This window comes from Pangasianodon hypophthalmus, chromosome 3 (genome assembly GCF_027358585.1).
Source record: "Pangasianodon hypophthalmus isolate fPanHyp1 chromosome 3, fPanHyp1.pri, whole genome shotgun sequence".
In the NCBI taxonomy this organism is placed as follows: Eukaryota; Metazoa; Chordata; class Actinopteri; order Siluriformes; family Pangasiidae; genus Pangasianodon; species Pangasianodon hypophthalmus.
This window is the reverse complement of record NC_069712.1, coordinates 26,115,962-26,136,691: the sequence shown is the minus strand read 5'-3', so window position 1 is coordinate 26,136,691 and position 20,730 is coordinate 26,115,962. Positions and strand designations below refer to the sequence as shown.

Here is a 20,730-nt window from a genome sequence, read left to right as displayed (position 1 = left end):
AAGTCACTTAGGTCACATCAAACCCATCCTGAAGTTTGAAGAACATTACCTGAAGCTCTTGACCTGTATCTGCATGATTTTATGCATTGTGCTGCTGCCACATGATTGGCTGATTGGATGATGATGCATGAATGAGCAGACGTATAGATGGAGGCTGGAGTAGGTACCTAATTTTTTTCCACTTTTACATTGAACAGAAACACCAGATGTTCTTGTATTACCTTGTAAATTGGGAAAAATGGCCTTGCTCACTCCATGTGAAGTCAGACCAGAGAGACTAAATGTAGCTGCACTGATAGACAGAACAGAAAGAATGGATGCAAATGTTAGACAAATTTATGATGTTTCTTGTCTTCTTTAAAACTAGTTTTCCTTCATTCCCCCAGCTGTTGTCTGCTTGGATGGTTTTCCAGTACTGCGTTATTCTGAGAGCAGTGAAAATAAACACATGCCTTGGGAATCCAACAGCAATTGTTCCCTTCAAACTTCTAGCAATTTATTGTCATTGCCGGAGCGACCCTACTGTCAATCATTATGTGACGTGTCATGACCACACAGTTCTGAACAGGCGAAAAAGAGGAGTATTTATAGCTTTTAGTTATAATTAAATAGTAGTAAGGAATATACTATATTTACTGAATGCAAAAATATTAAATGCTTATTAAATGACAGATCTTTACGTTTTTATTATTATTATTATTATTATTATTTATAAGCTTTCTTATTCATGCAATCTCAGAAAATTTAAGTGGTACGGAATTACACCTGACCTCCTCGGCTTGTTCGTTACGCCCCAGCCTTCTGACCGTGTCCACTGGGAAAGTGTTATATGCTCATTTATCAAAATGATGGAAAAGCAACATAAATAATGAAACTAGATAATTGCTCATAATAAGTAGTAATCCTATACCTATTAATCATGAGAAATATGTGAATATTGAAATCATGCTGTAAACTGGTACAATTGCAGCAAGTAACAGTACAAAAGAAGACCCATAAATAAAGAATCTTTATTTACATTTGAAGCAAACCATCATAAACTTGGAAAACATGCATGATGAAAATGGATGTAATGGACAAAATGAAACAAATCTGTAAAGGAAGAATCTGATATTCCACAGCAAGGTGGAAAAAAAAATTCATGAGAAGATACAAAATCCTCAAGTACACTCTCAAGGAGTAGTAGTAGAAAAGACCAAAATATTGCACAGAATCAGTCTTACCACTGCATTCATGAATCACTGATCATTTAAGTGATCAAAAAAATCATTTAATGCAAAAATACAAGGAGTTATTTTGTCACTGGAAAGAACAAAATGAGCACACAAGTAGGCTACAATAGATTTACTACCTTTAATTCATAACAGTGGTCCTGTAGGTATATCCCTACGTGGCAAACTGTGCTTTTCTCTGCAAAGAAATGACAACACTCAACCGAAAATGGGCAAAAATGTGCGATTCTACAAGACCAACTATTCTTCTGATTCAGTCAACTGTTCATTCATAGTGTTTCTAAGGCTTAAAAAAAGAGAGAGAAACAACCTTGAGGAAAAGAAAAAACAAAATGTATTTTTCAAAAAAAATTTTAAAAAAAGTGCACAAGGTAGTGAAGGAATATTAACGGCATATTGCTCTTTGATGCGAGATGCACATTTTGCTTCCTGCTAAAGTATTCCAGCTCAGTTCAGTAGTGAACAGCCAGACTGGAGTTTATAGCTTTGCATCTTATTTTACTCATTACCCAGCCATTTAGGAAAACATCTGAATATTTACGAATGAAGCAGAACATTCTGCTCCCACACTGTATTTTCAGAAGCAAAATGGCTCACCACTATGAAACATAAATATCAAGAAATATATTAACTAAAGAGGATGCCTGAAGAGAATTTCAGATTTTTTTCCTCTAATAAAGACTAAACAAACCAAGTCTTTGGTCATTCAACTTCATGTCCAGGGAGACTTTCATTTAAAAAACAAAAAAAAAAAGACCCAAAAAAAAAATAACATTCTAAACCCAAACCATCAACTGAAAACAGGTACAATGAGAAATAAATAGACGTCGTACGCTGGACGTTGGAATATTTCTGCTTGGATTGATGGGTTGTGTGACTTGTCTGTTAAATGGAATAATTATAAAATGTGTGAATGAGTATTTGTACTTCTGGAGGGGCCAAAAAAAAGGCAGTAATCTTTCACATTAGATATAAAAGGCATGAATAGAGAAAGCACCGCTGCAAGGTGAGCCAGGATACTCCCGTGACTAGAAGCATAATTCCTCTTCTCTTGAGATCCACCATCAAACTCTTCACCAGCCTCTGTCTCTTGTCTGGTTTTTATCCTTTTCTCACTGGTAAGGATCTAGTACCGGTAGTGGGAGCAGCAGCAGCAGCAGCGCCTTTGGTCTCAGGAGGAGGCCATTAACTTGTGCTTTCACTGCATTTTTGACATCTCATATTTTGTAGTCATGATTTCCTAAAAAGTCACGCACATTGAAAAGCATGGTCATTTTCTGTATTAAAAAAAAAATCCTTTAACTTTGAAAGAAATTTTGTAAGTTTGATTTAACAAACCTCATCCGAGTCGAGAAGAACAGGCAGAGCACTGAAATGCAAGAAACATGTATAGTCACGTAAGTTAGAGGAGCTCTGAACACATTATGCCTAGTGTGCATGAGGGCAAAAAAAACTATTTTAACAGCACATATGTTTAAACAGGGAACTTCACAGTCAATCTAGCCTGAGAAATACGCTGATCAGCCATATCATTAAATCCACTGACAGGTCAAGTGAAGAACATTGATTATCTCATTACAATGACACCTGACAAGGGGTGGGATTTATTAGGCAGCAAAGTGAACTGTCAGTTCTCAGAGTTAATGGGTTGGAAGCAGGAAAAATGGGCAAGCGTAAGGATCTGAGTGATTTCGACAAGGGCCATATTTTGATGGCTAGACGACTGGGTCAGAGCATCTCCAAAACGGCAGGTCTTATGGGGTGTTCCAGGTATGTAATGGTTAGTACCTACCAAAAGTGCTCCAAGAAAGGACAACCGGTGAACCAGCGACTGGGTCATGGGCACTCAATACTCACTGATGTGTGTGGGGAGTGAAAGCTGGCCTGTTTGTAGTCCGATCCCCCAGAAGAGCTACTGTAGCACAAATTGCTGAAAAAAGTTAATGCTGGCTATGATAGAAAGGAGTCAGAACACACAGTGCATCGCAGCTTGCTGTGTAGCTGCAGACCGGTCAGAGTGCCCATGCTGACCCCCGTCCACCGCCAAAAGCACCTACAATGGGCATGCGAGCATCAGAACTGGACCATGGAGCAAGGGAAGAAGGTGGTCTGGTCTGATGAATCACATTTTCTTTTGCATCATGTGGAAGGCCGGGGGCGTGTGCGTCGCTTACCTGAGGAAGAGATGGAATGAGGATGCACTACGGGAAGAAGGCAAGCTGGTGGAGGCAGTGTGATGCTCTGGGCAATATTCTGCTGGGAAACCTTGGGTTTTGGCATTCTGGCATGTGGATGTTACTTTGACACATACCACCTACCTAAACATTGTTGCAGACCAAGTATCCCTCTTCATGGCAACGGTATTCCCTAATAGCAGTGACAATGACAAAGAGTTCAAGGTGGGGATCACATATGGGGAGCTGTACTGTAATGGCTTGGGACTGCGATTGCTGTAGTGGCTTTGGGGCTGCAGTTGCCACGAACACCTTCGTACTCAGGACTCCATCAGTGGACAGTGGATAGATTTTAACCAACAAGACTTCTTGTGAAAACTGTGATGAATTTACTGGTTGCACATTTGCACTATTTGTCCATATAGTACACAATAATAGAAGGGATTTATTTATAATTGCACTATCTGTTGCGCCCAGATGAGGATGGATTCCCTTTTGAGCCTGGTTCCTCTCAAGGTTTCTTCCTCATATCATCTCAGGGAGTTTTTCCTTACCACCGTCGCCACTGGCTTGCTCATTAGGGATAAATTCAATAAAATTGAATTGAATTGTTGACTTAGCCTCCAAATTCCCCAGATCTCAATCCAATCAAGCATCTGTGGGATGTGCTGGACAAACAAGTCCGAACCACGGAGGTCCAATCACACAACGTACAGGACTTAAAGGCTCTGCTGCTAACGTCTTTGTGCCAGATACCACAGCACACCTTCAGAGGTCTTGTGGAGTCCACGCCTCGAGGGGTCAGAGCTGTTTTGGCGGCACAAGGGCGACCCACACAATATTAGGCAGGAGGTTTTAATGTTATGGCTGATCGGTGTATGTGCATGTAGAAGCACAATGTATTCCCTAGGTAAAATCACCATCAGCAATATACTGTAAGACAATATTTAGTTCTGATGTCTAATGCGATGACCGCTCGTCTCAACTTCTTCTACTGTTAACATGTCTCTACACAAGAGACCATAAGTTCATAAAACTGAGAAAGTTGATGATATACGGTTACTATTCAGCAGGGATCATGTGTAAGAGACAGCTCAAGTGGCAAAACTATAAGCATATGGAAAAAGAAAGTCAGATTCAACACTTACGTTAATTCCTTTTTGTGATCATTAGGATTATTTTTGTGATATTACATGAGGGTAAGTCAAATGAAAACCTTAAAAGTGCAACATAAAACAGCAACAAAAAGATTTATTTTTTTTCTAGAGGAATCCAGACACCTGGAATGCACTGGAACACTTGCATTGAACAAAATGGAGATTATATAGCAATATTAAACACTTCTGTGACACCTATTTGCAATACGCAATGCAATATAAACCATTAAGGTTTTCATTTAACTTATCCTCGTATAATGAGCCTTAATAAGACACTCACACATCTGTTAAAGAGGAAGGAATGTTCTCTTCCACCCACTTCAAGTCTTCATCCTGAGGAGGAAAAAAAAAAAAAAGAGAAATTCCTACAGTCAGCTTGCATGCTATTTGTTTTAAATTACAGTCCAAAATTATTGGCACCCTTGGTATAAAGGTATTTGTGGTTAATTAGCACTGATAATGATTTTAAGATTAAAGAATTAAATTTAAAAAAATCTCATCATATCAGCTCATCATAAAAATCAAACCTGCCCGAGTCAGAATTATTGGGACCCCTGCGTTTAGTACTTTGTGCAACCTCCCTTTGCCCAAAATAACAACACTGAGGCTCCTATGATGCTTGAGGAGATACAGAGAATACATAGTAAGGAATCTGAGACCATTTCTCAATACACAAGCTCTCCTCTTATCTTCTTCAGCTCACAGGTTTGCAGTGATGGCTAGGTCAGGGGACTGGGATGGCCACGTTGAGAGCTAGATTCTGCTGGCACTGAATCATTTTTGTGTGGATTGGGATGCTTTGGATTGTTGTTCTGCTGGAAAATCCAACCATGACCCAGATGCAGTTTTCTGGTAGAGGTAGTCTGATTTTCATCTAAAATCTCCTGTTTCTTCATGGAGTTCATTATTTCATGTATCTTAACAGGGTCCCAGGGTCTCTGGAGGAAAACAAGATCCTCCGCCCCACTTACAAATTAGGTTCTTTTTTATTTGACTATCCATCTTTTTACACCAAATCCACTTTTGTGTTTGTTGCAAAAAAGCTCTATGTTTGTCTCATCAGACCACAGAATGCACAGTTCTAGTAGCATCTAACAAAATCCAAGCAATTTTTTTGGTTAGATGAAAGAAAAAGCCTTCTTCTGGTCTGCCTTTCAAATAGCTAACTAGCATCGAGTTGGTATCTAATTGTAGGTTTGGAGACTTTGGAGACCCCAAAAAGCTACCATCTTCTACACATCTTCCTCACTGTGCATGGGAGAAAAATACGTGTTATTGCCCTAACAATGGATACGGGCATTTTCAGGTGTGCATTTCAGGTTTTTATATTCATATATTTTCTAAATTATTTGTCTCATCTAATTTGTGTATTGCCTAATCTTCCCCTTTTTGATAAATGACCATGTTAGTGAATTTGGCCTCTTTGTCACCTCATATTTAAACCCCTGTTAAACAGGAAGTCATGGATGGCTGCTTAAGACCTCCTAAACACTACGGTGAAGTTAAAAAGTAAAATATACATGGGGTAATGCTTTACACAAGCATTGACACATGCTGTTTTGTTTATGAAACTATTTTTTATAAGGTTTTCTTTTCTTTTGATAAATATACATCAGTTAAAAGATAAAAAATGTTCTCGTTTTCAGTAGGAGATTAAGTTTTATTTGTGAAATAACATTTATCCATGTTTACCATGGGTGCCAATAATTCTGCAGCTGATTGTATATTTGGTATTATGTTTTTTGGTTTTTTTGGGGGTTTTTTTTCCCCTCTCGGCTGATACTGACCACACTAGAAGCAGGAGGTTTCGTTATTCCATTTGTCTCAGTCTTGGCAGCTCTCAATTTTATGCCATCAGCTAGAAATAAAGCAAGACACTGATGAGTTCACACAGCACACAGAGTGGAAGAAAATCCTGATGCTCCCATAAACTTATGAACAGATTATTGCTCACCAATATTTGCAGACACCAAGAACTCTTCAATCTCTTCATCATCTGAGTCATCAATTAAAGGTGTGAATGCGTATCTATAGCAGGGGGTGGGAGGGGGGCACACATTAAAGCAAAAAAAAAAAAAAAAAAAAAACACTTTCAAGGTTTTCGATGAGAACAATCATTAAAGAAGTTTAAAAATGTTCTCTGTATACATTTGTCCAGGTTTAACAGTTTGAATAGCTTATTATAAGTGAATCAATCTAAATTTATTCACAATATAAGGAAAACTGTTTACACTCCAGAGACAAAGCCCAAATATACCTGAGACTGCATAAATTATACACACTTCTGCATCATGTATTTAAAGATTAATTAAAAGGCTCTTTGTACTGTATTAATTAGACTCAATGTACGACGTCTCTGTATTAATTAGACTCAATCTCCGACGTCTCCGTATTAATTAGACTCAATGTACGACGTCTCCGTATTAATTAGACTCAATGTACGACGTCTCCGTATTAATAAGACACAATGTACGACGTGTACGTATTAATAAGACTCAATCTCCGACGTCTCTGTATTAATTAGACTCAATCTCCGACGTCTCCGTATTAATTAGACTCAATGTACGACGTGTCCGTATTAATAAGACTCAATCTCCGACGTCTCTGTATTAATTAGACTCAATGTACGACGTGTCCGTATTAATAAGACTCAATCTCCGACGTCTCTGTATTAATAAGACACAATGTACGACGTCTCTGTATTAATTAGACTCAACGTACGACGTCTCCGTATTAATAAGACACAATGTACAACGTGTCCGTATTAATAAGACTCAACGTACAATGTCGCTGTATTAATCCGACTCAATGTACAAAGTCTCTGTATTTATTAGACTCAATAAACAACGTGTCTGTGTTAATTAGACACAAAGTACAACGTCTCTGTATTAATTCGACTCAATGACACTGGACACTGAAATGACAGGTGACACTGAAATCATTTTGGTGTCAAAGCTTGCCTTTGGTTATTTGCAGATGGTCTCCACAGAAACATGATGACAAGCAGTATGATAGAGAACAGAAACCTCCAGAAGGCATCATCTACCCAGAGTTCCATCCAATCCTGCTCAGAACATCGCCACAGGTAAAACACATCATATATCCCTCTTTTTAAAGAGAAAGTAAGAAAACTATAGAGCATCAGATACTCACAGCCTGACAGTCTGCTAATCGGAATTTCTTTGTCGTCCACACCATGAAAATGACAGAGGCTAAAAAGAAGGCAAATGTAAATACTATGTACTTCATGTAAAATAAACAAATCATTCAACAAATCAATGAATACTTTCCTCTTATCCACAAAAACATCCTATCCTGGGAACAGGAATATATTTCTTAATTTACTCACCAATTACAGCAAAGATGAGGGTATTGGTGAAGTGTCTGTACAATGACAACTTCACTGGGTTTCTCCTGAGTTTCAGCGTCTTTATGGTTTGTGCAAGACTAACAAATATTTAAGAAGTCGTCAAGGAAATAACATAAAACCTTAGAGCAGAACTGTCATAGCTTGTGAACAACACTTACAAAAAGAGAACTGTCAAAGGATCATAGAAGTTATCAAAAAAAAAACCTTATCAAAAAAATTAGAGCACTGCTAATTATGAATGAAAACTATAGGATGGTTCAGCACATGAAAGTGAACCCCACTAGCATTCATTCACGGTAGCCATGGTGAAACACACCCACTAAAGACTTATAAATAAACACTGAAGTGAGCATGCAGAAATCAAACACGATGACAGAGCAGGCCCTTGTGTATGCACTGGTCAACCTAAAAGGATATCCACCAACAGAGAGAGGAGTCAAGCAGTGCCAGGGGAATGTTGGCCAGCAAGGCCAGATCAGAATCTTTGGCCTGAGAAAGACAGAGATGGAAAAGGGAAAAAGAGGTAGAGAAAAAGCAAGAATGAGTGAAAGAGCAAATTCAAGAAAAGGGAAAAACCGAAGCAACTCGAGTCTGATCAAACAGAGAATTCACTCAGTACATACTTTTAGTCAGTTATACATGAAAACCAAGCACACTTTCAAGCAATTATAATTCATGACAGTAATGGTGTTTTTAATGTATTCCATATCATCTGGTTTATGTTTTTAGTGCAGGATATACTATGAGTGGGCTGTAGTATATCAATATATTTATAATATGAAGTGCACTATATGGTCAAAGGTTTGTGGACAAATGACCATCACACCCATATGTGCTTTTTGAACATCCCATTCCACATTTAGTTCCCCTTTGCTGTTATAATTAATAATTCCACTCCACTCTTCTGGGAAGGCTTTCCACTAGATTTTGGAGTGTGGCTTTTGGGATCTGTATTCATTCAGCTACAAGAGCATTAGTGAGGTCAGGTACAGATGTTGGTGAGAAGGCCTTGGGGTCAGTCAGGGTTGCAGTTCATCCCAAAGGTGTTCAGTGGGGTTGAGGTCAGGGCTCTGTGCAGGACACTCGAGTTCTTCCACTCCAACTTTGGCAAACCATGTCTTCATTTAGCTCGCTTTGTGCACAGGGGCATTATCATGCTGGAACATGTTTGAGCCCCTTAGTTCCACTGAAGGGAAGCTGTAATTCTACAGCATACAAAGACATTCTATACAATAGTGTGCTTCCAACTTTGTGACAACAATTTGGGAAAGGCCCATATATGGGTGTGATGGTCAGGTGTCCACAAACATTTGGGCACATAGTGTATTTGCTAAAAATGGTATTAGCTCAATTTAAAAATCTTAATTTAAATATTATTATGCCATTTTCTATCTATGAAATATGATAACAACTAAATCATTGAGTCAGAATGGTGTAGCATGGAGCTACATTGAGCAATAAGTGACATTCATGTACAGGCTACATGGCAAAATCTTTGTTTTGTGAATAAACGTGAGGTCTTAAAGCCTCACCGTAGCATGTATAGGTCTGGGTTTTTTTGGTCCTTTGATTACCGAAGTAGATAAATGTATTACAACAGTTCAGTTCTGTCCTGCTGTGGGTCATGCGAGCTTTTATCGCTGCAGGTTATAAAAGGTTGGAAACCTCTACTCTGATGGACTTTACTGGAAGATTTACTACTTAACATCCAGCCAAAGTACAGATTAAAGGTTTCTGCTTTAACATTTACAAGGGCAATTCTTATTGTGCTAACCCTAATAGACCGTATAGCATTTCCAGGTTCATATGGTTACATGACTAGAAGAACAAAACCTTTGGAAGGATATGAACCAAATGGTGCAGGCGTCAAACACAGTCAGTACAATGGCAGTGATCAGAGATGGTACACTGTCCCGGCCCTTTCAGATCAACACATAACACTTACTCACTTACACAGGGCAAGAGAAACCAGATTCACCCTCTTTTTCTTTCTATTATACAGAAGAGGCCATTACATTTATTACAGGAAAAATCCACCCCGAATGACTTTATCGTTAACGTGCGTCCACGACTTTTCGTTTTTTTATTGTAATGAAATTCTGGGTTTACATTTTTGGTTTCAACTTTATTAATATGCCATTGGACTACCTGCTGATAGTTGAGCCAGTAGGAATTAGCTCTCATTTCATCTCTGTTTAAAAAGAGCGATGCAGCAGCGCTTTAGTCCTTTCATCTGTGTAGCTCTCTCATTTCCTCGTCTGCACACTCTGCTCATACAGATCAGCTTCCAAAGCTTCAACTTTCATACGAATACCACCATCAAGATCATAATCACCATCATAATCACCTCGCGGATCTCTGCTGTAACTCTGCTGCACTGAATTGTGGAACTTCCGAGTCCAACATTTGTTGTCTCCACTACTTCTACACTGGATTCCTCATTAATATGATATTGAACATTGCTAGAAAAGGGTACGAAAAGAAGCTTTTGCACATTTATTTTTAGGAGTTAAGAGCAAAACCTACCTATTGTCACATGTTTAGGATAGTTGATTAAGTCTCCTATTAAATGCCATTGTAACTGTACTAGCAATGTCCCTCATGATGTCAATGCAACGGGCAACTGCTAACTTCTCATAATGAAAATACCACACCAACCAACAAATTAACATCCTTATCACTAAGCACATCATAAATATTTCAATATAATCATCTGTTTATGTGTTTCAGGGTGGAGCTTTCCTTTCATTAGATGACATGAATATGCAAAGGACAATTTAGTTAGTAAATAGTAACTAGTTAGTAAGTGCATTGTTCGCTACAATTTAAAAGCGAGCAGATAAATTCCAAATTTTTTCACAAATGGCACATTCGGCTCCATCTATATGCATAAGTGAGCCTTATGTATACAAACAGAAGCATTGGCAGTAAAGCTTACTTACCCCAGTAATCCTCAAAATACCCTCAATGGCAGCAAAGGCAAAGTAGAGGACACCTAGACCCACGACTCTGTGCATGACAGTCCCCAAGCGAGGCCTGGAAAAACACACAATCACAAAACACACCACACTTAATGGCTGTCACTATCACTGATATTTATTAATATATAGCAGATTTTAGCTTCCACTCACTTGACTATACCATAGCCCAGACTGACAATGATGACCAAGAGTCGTGCTAGGGTTCTCTTCAGAGCCGACACAAGTTCAGCGAAAACCAGCAAGCCTTGAGCTGTAGAAAGAAGAAAGAACTGACAGTGACACTGCAAATGACACCGCAAATGGGCATACAAACAAATAAAATGAGGGTAATTAGAAAAAGTATTTGTATTCAAAATCTTTTATAGTCTTATCTTCAAGTAGTTGTGTGAAACTTAGTCAAGTCATTTTTAAGAATGTTTTCACACGACACATGCATTTCTTGTGACGGTTTCAGTGCAACCACTCGAACCACAATGCTCCAGCTCTGTGTCTGGTTTTATATATCAGTAACCGTAACAAGTTGTTCCGTTGCATCACAAAAGTAGAAACAGTAAGTGACATGGTTTGGTTGAAGCGAAGTGTGAAAACAGAAGTGTACTCTTACTAGAAAGCAAATTAGCAAGCCTGTGTGAAGGTGACTAATTCTCAAGAAAGCATCATTTTCTCCTGAAAGTACACAAACAGTCTTATTTACACAAGCGTACCTCTGTACACTGTATGGTAAACACTGCTAGTGTTACAATTCCCACTACTACAATTCCATGAAATCCATCTTTACTGCCTTAACTTTAAAAAAAGAAAAAGAAAAAGAAAAAAAAAACCACACTAAACCATATTTTCGCATTAGGTTTCTTTTTTTTTTTTTTTTGTCACTTACACGCTGAGCCAACAGCATTGGTGTTCTCATACTCGGCACAGAAGACTGCCATCTCTATCATGCCCAAGAAGATCACGCCAGCTATCCAGAACTGGATACGCAGCAGGTCTTTCCAGTAGCAAGAGGCCCAGATGAACCAGAGCAGAGCGTACAGGATGTAGACGATGCACATCACCATGTAGAACTAAGGGGGTAGACAATAAACACCACACAACATATAAAAAGAGCTATATATATCATTTATATAGACTTTAACAGACATAAGATGATTCAAAGTATATAGTGGCTCACAAGTATCATTGCTGATTTAAAGTTATCTTCTATAAGAAAACAACAGCAGTTAGAACACTCACGATCATTAGAGGCCATTCCGTGACTGAAATGTAACCATGGGCTCCTTTCATTATCACAGTGACTGTAAGTAAAAAAATTTAATTACATTATTATTGTAATTAGTAATTCAATAGTAGCAATGTTACTATAAGTTAAAGTTCCAATATGTGTGTTTATAGGAAATCTAAAGTCTTAAATAAATAATAAATACGCCATGAGGCTTACAGGTTAAATTCCAGTTGACATCCTTTTTATCAGTCTCGATCAACACCACAAGTAGATAAGGTCCATCTCTCCATGTTGTAGCAATGACGTGATCCTTTCGAGAGAATAATGTGCTGTTCATAAAACTGCTTTACACCCTCATTTTTTGCAGACATCAGCTTTTTTTTTTTTTTTTTTTGCAGACATAAAGAAACATGAACTTTACCTTTTTACCTGGTTGAACTACAGCTTCCTCTGTAAGCCACCTGGTGTAATTGGCACCCTAACAAAATTAACACAAAAAGTGACCAATATAAGCACATTTTGTGAGTATCACAATAAGGCAAACCTCCAGTATACAGGCCTATACAGTCTTACATGAAATACATCCTCCCGTGGTGGTTCCACTGTTCTTGGCTCTGCTTGGGATTTCTGCAGATAATATAAAAGCACATTTAGAGAACAGGGAAGACATTCTGACTGTACGCAAATGTTAAATTAAAGAAATACAGTAGTCCAAATAGTGCTACTGAGCAAAACAACAGGAGCTCTGAAAAGTACACTATATGGCCAAAGGTTTGTGGACACCTGACCATCATACCTGTATGTGGGTCTTCCCTAAAGTTCTGCCACAAATTTGGAAGCACACAATCATGTAGAATGTCTCTGTATACTGTAGCATTAAGACTTCCCTTCACTGGAACTACACCAAGGTTGGTGTGGAGGAACTCGAGTGTCCTGCTCAGAGCCCTGACCTCAACCCCACTGAACACCTTTGGGATGAACTGGAACCCTGACTGACCCCCAGGCCTCCTCACCAACATCAGTGCCTGACCTCACTAATACTCTTGTACCTGACTGAGCACAAATCCCCACAGCCACACTCCAAAATCTACTGGAAAGCCTTCCCAGAAGAGTGGAGGTTATTATAACAGCAAAAGGGAACTAAATCTGGAATGGGATGTTCAGCAAGCATATATGGGTGCGATGGTCAGGTGTCCACATACTTTTGGCCATATAGTGTATGTAGTGACGTGTGTACGAATGTGTGTACTAATGTGTACGACAATCTCTTCCTGCCTTGGTCTACACTCACTGGGCTAGATCAGCAGGGGTTTGCATGCCATGCTACTTCTCTGCTGGATTAAACCTTTATATCATTTATATAAATCATTTAAATCGTTTATATCATTATATCATTTCGTTAAACAAATCACACTCAGTGTCCATGCCCTAAGCCCAAGAAAATAAAATGAAGCCTGACTAAACTCTTCTAAATTGCTACTAGTTTAAAAGCTGAGGCAATGTTTTAGCCACTATGATATGAAATGAAGTCTGTTTTACATACATTTAGCATGGGGAAAACCTGGATCCCGTTGTTGCAGGTTAATATTCTGTACTTGTGTTCGATGTACTCTCCTGGTGCAAGAGGATTGGGATCTAGACCCTCTCCTCTACTCAGTGGTGTCCTGTCATACATTTCCTGGTGGTAAAAAAAAAAACACAATGGAAACTTTAACATGAAAAATCTGAATCATACATACACGGCGTCATGACATGCACGAACACCACTCACCTCTATGTTACTGAATTCGTTGTGACAAGGGTAGAACTTTAAATACCACCTAATACCAAACGAGACCTCTGCTGGACAGTTAAAGGAAGAGACTGCAAAGGAGAAAACGTTATATTAGTGACCTGTTGTTGTGTTACAGTGTGCTTACACAACAGTCAGTCAACAGTTAATATGCAGTGTGTATAAAAAGCCACATGGCTGATAATATTATTTGTACTGAATTATTTGTCCCTACCTCTTAACTGGATGTCAGTGTCCTTGTACATGGACTTTTTTAATAACAAAGGTCTTGATGTCTGTCAAAAAAAAATCCATAGAGGTCATTAATCATAGTCATAACACCACTCGCATTGTGACACGGTATCAACACAAAAATATACAGCCTTTTGTCATTTTGTGAGGCATGCCTATACTGATCCTAAATGTAAACGTACCTGATATCTTTTGTAAGTTTACAATCTCAGTGATTTCAACAGTAAATTAACTTTTACCCCATAATTTGTCATTGTATTCATTGCCTTAAGACACTAAGTAGGCCTAAGAACTCATGCTGAATTTAGTTAGCCTTCCTGCCTCAGTACCAAGCACCTCAAACAGTGACTGGAGCTGGAAATAATGCAGACGATTGTTGTTGTTGTTCTTTCAGCTGCTCCCGTTAGGGGTCGCCACAGCAGATCATTGGTCCGCATATTTGATTTGGCACAGTTTTTGCCAGATGCCCTTCCTGAAGCAACCGGCCAAGATCAACTAACCCTTTGTTTCCGGGCTTGGGACCTTCACTGGGAGTGCACTATTACTATGGGTGTGCAACTCCAGTGGCTGGGGTCGGCTCCCTGGCCGGGAATCGAACTCGGGCCATGGCAGTGAGAGCACCAAGACCTAACCACTAGTCCTCCAGGAACCCAAAAATAATGCAGATGACTGGTCAAATCCAATGGTCAGATCCAAATGTACTTCACTAGTTAGTAGTCTTTTGACTCAAAGTTTCGACTTAAAGCTTTGCCTCAAACTTCTGACTACTACAAGATGATCATTTTGGCTTAGTTTGGGTTGATCACCACCTTGCTGTATCTCATGCTCAGCAGTTTCCCCCTGTGAGGGGACACAACTACACCAAGCACATTAAAGCAAAATGAGAGGTGCCTGTTTTTCCATTTTATATATATATATATATATATTTTTTAAACTTTTGTGAATTTTGAGTAGTATTTTACTATTCGTGGTAATCACAAGCCAACACTCCACAACCTTCACAGCACCTTCTTATTTGATGGACCAGGCTCTGTGTGGGTGTACTCAGTGGAAAAGCGATACTGGACACACCAGCTCCTTTTTTTTTTTTTTTTTTTCCCCTCCCATGCATAATGTGTTAAGCATCAGTGCTCAGTTTCCTGCTGAATTTGTGCATTGGTGGACTGTTTGCAGTTCAAATACAAGCAAAGCTGTTGTGTTTGATACATTAGTACCACACATACTACAGAAACTGTGCATAGTAGTAATAATATAATATGGATAGACTAGAGACAGCTATTGTGAGTGCAGCTTTATGGTAGAATTAAAAAAATGATAAAATGGCCAATTAATGGCAATACAGGAAAAACAAAAACTGAGCTAAAAATTAGCTGTGTTGCTTTCTGTAGTTTCCAGTCCCATTACTGAGACACAGCATCACCTTTCAGACATTAGATATCAACTGGAAACACTAGGACTGCCTTTAAATATTTAATAACAAACACTCGAATGTAAACAAAAGTCAAGAAATAAACATAAAACCGAAAAACGAGAATGAATTTGTACAACGAAAACCACTGGTCTCTTCTCATACTTGTGGCTAGGCTAATTCCTGACTGTTAGCTGAAATAGACATTTGTCTAGCTAAGCAAACTGGCTAGCTACATTAGCTAGAGCCTAGCTGACAGATTAGCTAGCTTAGCAGTGCTTAGCGGTGCTTTAGCACTACTTAGCAGTGTGGCTATGTGTTTAGTAATGTTTTCGTGTTCTTGCTGTTTATGAGTCGCATAACAGCTGTCTTTTACTGCACTAAACTAAAGCTTAGGACCTCGTACTAGCCATGACTTAATGCCACATCAGCTTGCGAGTTAGCTGACCAGCTAATAAGCTAAGCATTTGGAAAGCTAGTTTTTGGTGAATGGGAATGAATTACACGAGCTAGTTTAATGCGACTATATTTAATTTTAAATGAAATAAAATGCTAGGAAAAATATCTGGCTAGTTAGTTAGTTAGTTAGTTAGCATGTCCTGTTCACCGGCCTGAATACTCGACTCGGGTCACACACTACACTCCCTCAATAGTGATGTGTCTACTTACATTGACCACTGTAATAGTCCAATATCCTGTCTCTGGAGCGGTATAAACACCACTGATGACCGACATGAATAAAAAGCAAGATAAAAGAAAGGAGCAGAGCATCTTATCCAGGGCAGTGGAGCTCATCTTCCACCACACAGCAGCACAGGCCATAGCTGAGTCTCTGCTTGGGATTGCAGTGTAGTGTGTTAGAGACAGGCTGTGTCCACAAGCAGCCAGTGATGGCGTCCTGTCCTGCTTCCTGCTACTATTTACTACCATCATCTGGCCTTCCAGTGAACATTTACTGTATATTTCATTACTGCATGCTCTGTGTAGGTCAGTTATATATGTAGGGGTCAGGGAAAAATTGGGATTAATCCATTTTTGGGCTACTGAGTGACACCTTCTATGGGATAAAAAATCATCAACAGCCTTATGATTAGTCAAATGACACAGATTTAATAGAAATAAAGATTATAGAGTCATTCAGTCATTTCCTAAAGTCTCAAACAGTCCAAAAAAACTGGACTATAACATGAATAACATTATACTCCTCCTCCGTCTATCATTTGCTGTCTTTTGATCTCTTTTCCTAGTTTATCAGTTCCAGGACATGTTCAGTCATTTATCTATTTCTGATTTTATTCATACAACGTATACTATATGGCCAAATGTATGTGGTGACCATCACCTGATCATCACACCCATATATGCTTGCTGAACATCCCATTCTAAAACCATGGTTATTAACATGGAGGTGGTCCGTCTTTGCTGTTATAATAACCTCCACTCTTCTGGGAAGAGTTTCCACTAGATTTTGGAGCAGGGCTTTGGGGATTTACCCGTTCAAGCACAAGAGCATTAGTGAAGTCAGACACTATTGTTGGGCAAGAAGAGCCTGGTTCTCAGTCAGCATCCCAGTTGTTCCCATAGGCATTAGGGGTTGAGGTCAGGGCTCTGCGCAGGCCACTCAAGTTCTTCCAGACCAACCTTGGCAAACCATGTGTTTATGGACTTCACTTTATGCACAGGGGCATTGTCACGCTGGAACAAGTTTGGGCTTAGTCTCTTAGTTTCAGTGAAGGAAAATTTATTGCTACAGCATACAAAGACATTCTAGACAACTGTGTGCTTTTAACAGTTTGAGGAAGGCCGACATATGGATGTGATGGTCAGGTGTCCACATACTTTTGGAAATATGGTGTAATCCAACATCAGTTCCCTGGTGGACTAGTGGCTACCATGCAGTGCGCTCATCACCGTGATCCAGGTCTGATTCCTGGTTGGGGAACCAACCCCAGCTGCTAGAGGGTTGTAAGAGCCAGTGCACTCTCAGTGCCGGTCCCAGGCCTGGGAAAAAAAAATAATTCAAAATATGTGGACAAGTGATCCACTGTGGCGAGCCCAAACGGGAGTAGCTGAAAGAGGAAAAGAGTGTGTTTCGATGTCGTCATTTCATATATGACAATGAGGGGGTCATAAGAAGTGCTGAACTAGTCTAAGCAAAGCTGGGGAACGATACTGTAGTGCAGGGTGTGAAGAAATATAATGAATGTTCTTTGCCAGATAGAAAAGCAATTACACCAGGGGAAAATGTGAAATATTCATTTGTGACATGAGGACACACCAAAAAGGAAAACCTTCATTGCATGCTCTTACCTTGCTTTATCTGTTAGTGAGAAACAAGCAGCAGGGGATTGTTTTTTTTTTTTTTTAAATTAAAGCTTACTTTGCATCAGAAATGAATGTAATTCCCATTTGCATCACTTTCATCAGTGCATTGCAGTCATGCTACACTGAAATGCAGTCACAGTTCAGTTACAGCACTGATCTGTACTTGGGTGTGGTTGTAATTGCAGAAAGAGTGCAAACTCTGAAAGAGCACCCTTTATAGTTTCTCATTGTTTCTTCAGTCTTACTGAATTCTAATCTGAGGTGTAATCTGGGCCCCCTTGCAGAAAGTTTGCACACCCCTGCTGTGTACACTGAGTCCCTTCTAGCGTGCATTCTTAACTCCAGTGCTCTCAGCAACTGGCTTACTATAACATCACAATATTGTTTGGACTAGACTTTTTACTTGTGTTGATTCCCAGTTAGTTATCTTTTACATTTATAGTTTGACTATAGGGAAAACTGGAGAACATATGATGTAATGTTTATTATTATTATTATTACTTCTAGATGATAAAATGTTCCTTAAAACCAGGTCAGAAGGGGTGCTTACTGTTTCCCTGAGCCACTGTGTTGTTCAGAAAATGCTAGCCACAAGGGGGCCTAATGGTCCTACCAAAACAGGGAAAAATGCCAGTCAGGAGTGGTTTTGATGGCTCCTACCAAGTAGCACAAATTATATGATAATCTTCAGTTAATAAGATATATAAGTTATAAGAAAAATAATGATTTAATGCAGCCCACGTGCAAAATAAGGTTTTGTTCAAAGACTTTAAGGTGCTCTGAGCTTCCTCACTGGACATGAATCACCTTCAAACTCTTACCTCCATGAACTCACCCAAATGCTCTGTAGTCCTGGCCATGTTTAGCCTGCTGTGTTCTTTAAATGGAGACCTTTTCACCCTTGCCCTGCTTGGCAGACCTGCTCTTTGTAGTTGGTGTAAATTGCAGGTGCTGAAGAGTGTGTTATGAACAGAGACCTCTAGGAGCTCATTACTTGCTTGTCTTGCCACTGATGATTTACAGCCAGGTGTGAGGACCGAGCTGATTCACATGTCCTGTGTGTAACCTACACTTTGTCGGGATAGTAGTCTCTCATCTATCCTTTAAGCATTTATGTTTAGCGGAAATGTGTGAACTAGAGAAAGCAGAAATTATGCCTAATTCTCAGAAATGAAGATGAGCAATAAATATCTGTGGAAATATTTTACAGTATAAGTTTGTGTTTTTACTTGTAGCTTTAGTCCACAGCATCAGCACAGTTGATGACACTTTAAAACAGAATATATTCACGGTCCGCCAAAAGTGTCTGAACACCCTGCATTTAGAGTTTGGGCTAAACCTAAAGAAACTTTCAAGGTCATTCCTTAGAAATAGAAAATCTAGGAAATATGCAAGTGAACTGAGAAATAGTTGTGACTTTTTCTTTTATTTGGGGAAAAATCTACTAGAGAAGGCATATCTGGATTACTGTAATTATGCACTTGTAGCACATAACACTTTTGTCTAGTTATTTTTCCTACACTAATTAATAACACTGTCTAATATCAACAGTATGACAAACCTACACTTACAGTCTTACTGTGACTGTTTCACCAAAGAAGTGCACTTGCCTAATAATAATGCACTAATTAAGATTCCTATTTCAATCTGAGGGTAGGCAATGAGCAGGTCCTTAAATAAAATGATGGAACACTTGTTTAATTTTACTCTTTTTGTCCTAACTGACAATATATGTGATGCAGCAGGTAACATTGCTGCCTCACAGCTTCAGTGTCCCAGGTTTAATCCTGAGCTTGGGTTACTGTCTGTGTGGAGTTTCATATATTCTCCCTGTGTGTAATTTCTTTCTTTTTTTTTTTGCTCTGAATTACACATGAGATATGGGCTTGATTGAGTGCTAAACTCTGCCCATAATTTGTTTTGAATCTGAATCCTTGTGATTTGACTTTGTCATAATCAAAATTCAGTTTTTAACCAGCGGCTACTGGTGACTGTAGATTTTGGTGGGGCAGGACGACATTAATAATAACATAGCCTCATGCAAAATTAAGTTGGCTATCACGCTTGCTACAAGCTACTATCTAGTGAAGTTAAGAAGTAACGCTATAACAGGCAGTCGAGAGTCGACGACACACAGTCATCCAACATACAGTGACTCGGCTCTTTTTGAGCAGTTTTAGATGTACATTACATTTGTTCAACTAATATCATTAACTGGGCTGAAAAGTTTCAGAAAAGCCCAAATACATCTCAAAAACCACACAAAAGACCAGAAACTAGCCCAAAAAAAATCGGGCATTGGAAAAAGGAAACACGTTTCTTCTTTTGTTCAGTCTTTGCATGGGACACAAGTATTTCACACATATTTCTGATGTACTGCTGATATTCACTCCATAATCCTCCACTCCCAGTTGTCGCAATACACTTTGACATTTTGCAGAATTCTATTAGATTCAGATTATTTGCTATAAACCAATATCTTGTTGGTATGTTTAAACTAGGGAAATCTGGCAAAACTGTCCTGTCTGCTGCTCCTCCCTGAATTACAGTGTTCATAGAGCGCGCGTGGGGCAGAGTGATTCCTGCAAATCCAAGGAAAATTGGGTTATATCCATTCAATAACCACATTTTTTAAACCGTTGGTCACTCAAAAGAGCTCATTAGTACTTCAACACGATTTAACATGAACAAAAACCTTATGAAGATTAGTATTTATTGAACGGCTGATATGGTTGAGGCCGAATGGCCTCAACTTCCCCATCGATGAGCTACCACTGGTTTTAACACTTTGAACAAAATCAACATCATCAGGCATATTTCCCATATGTTTGAGAGCAATGT

The 20,730-nt window shown here is 39.0% G+C and overlaps 1 protein-coding gene across 2 annotated transcripts; it reads right to left on the bottom strand.

The window, feature by feature from the left end:
* Nucleotides 1-990: 990 nt before the first annotated feature.
* On the bottom strand, nt 991-16,508 carry tmem87b (transmembrane protein 87B). Of its 2 annotated transcripts, none has more exons than XM_026939444.3 (20): nt 16,234-16,508; nt 14,140-14,200; nt 13,905-13,996; nt 13,677-13,811; nt 12,707-12,760; nt 12,555-12,611; nt 12,350-12,443; nt 12,145-12,206; nt 11,792-11,975; nt 11,065-11,164; nt 10,876-10,969; nt 8,351-8,422; nt 7,913-8,021; nt 7,717-7,775; nt 7,524-7,627; nt 6,518-6,591; nt 6,351-6,421; nt 4,844-4,896; nt 2,571-2,601; nt 991-2,472 (listed from the first exon to the last, which is right to left on the bottom strand). In XM_026939444.3, exons 1-20 carry the CDS (start codon nt 16,495-16,497, stop codon nt 2,431-2,433), a joined length of 1,812 nt encoding a protein of 603 aa, XP_026795245.2. In that variant the 5' UTR covers nt 16,498-16,508; the 3' UTR covers nt 991-2,430. The 2 variants fall into 2 exon arrangements, with proteins under 2 accessions (XP_026795245.2, XP_026795246.1); XM_026939445.3 differs by lacking the exon at nt 8,351-8,422 and adding an exon at nt 9,781-9,852 and having other exon boundaries at nt 16,234-16,457.
* Nucleotides 16,509-20,730: the final 4,222 nt, after the last annotated feature.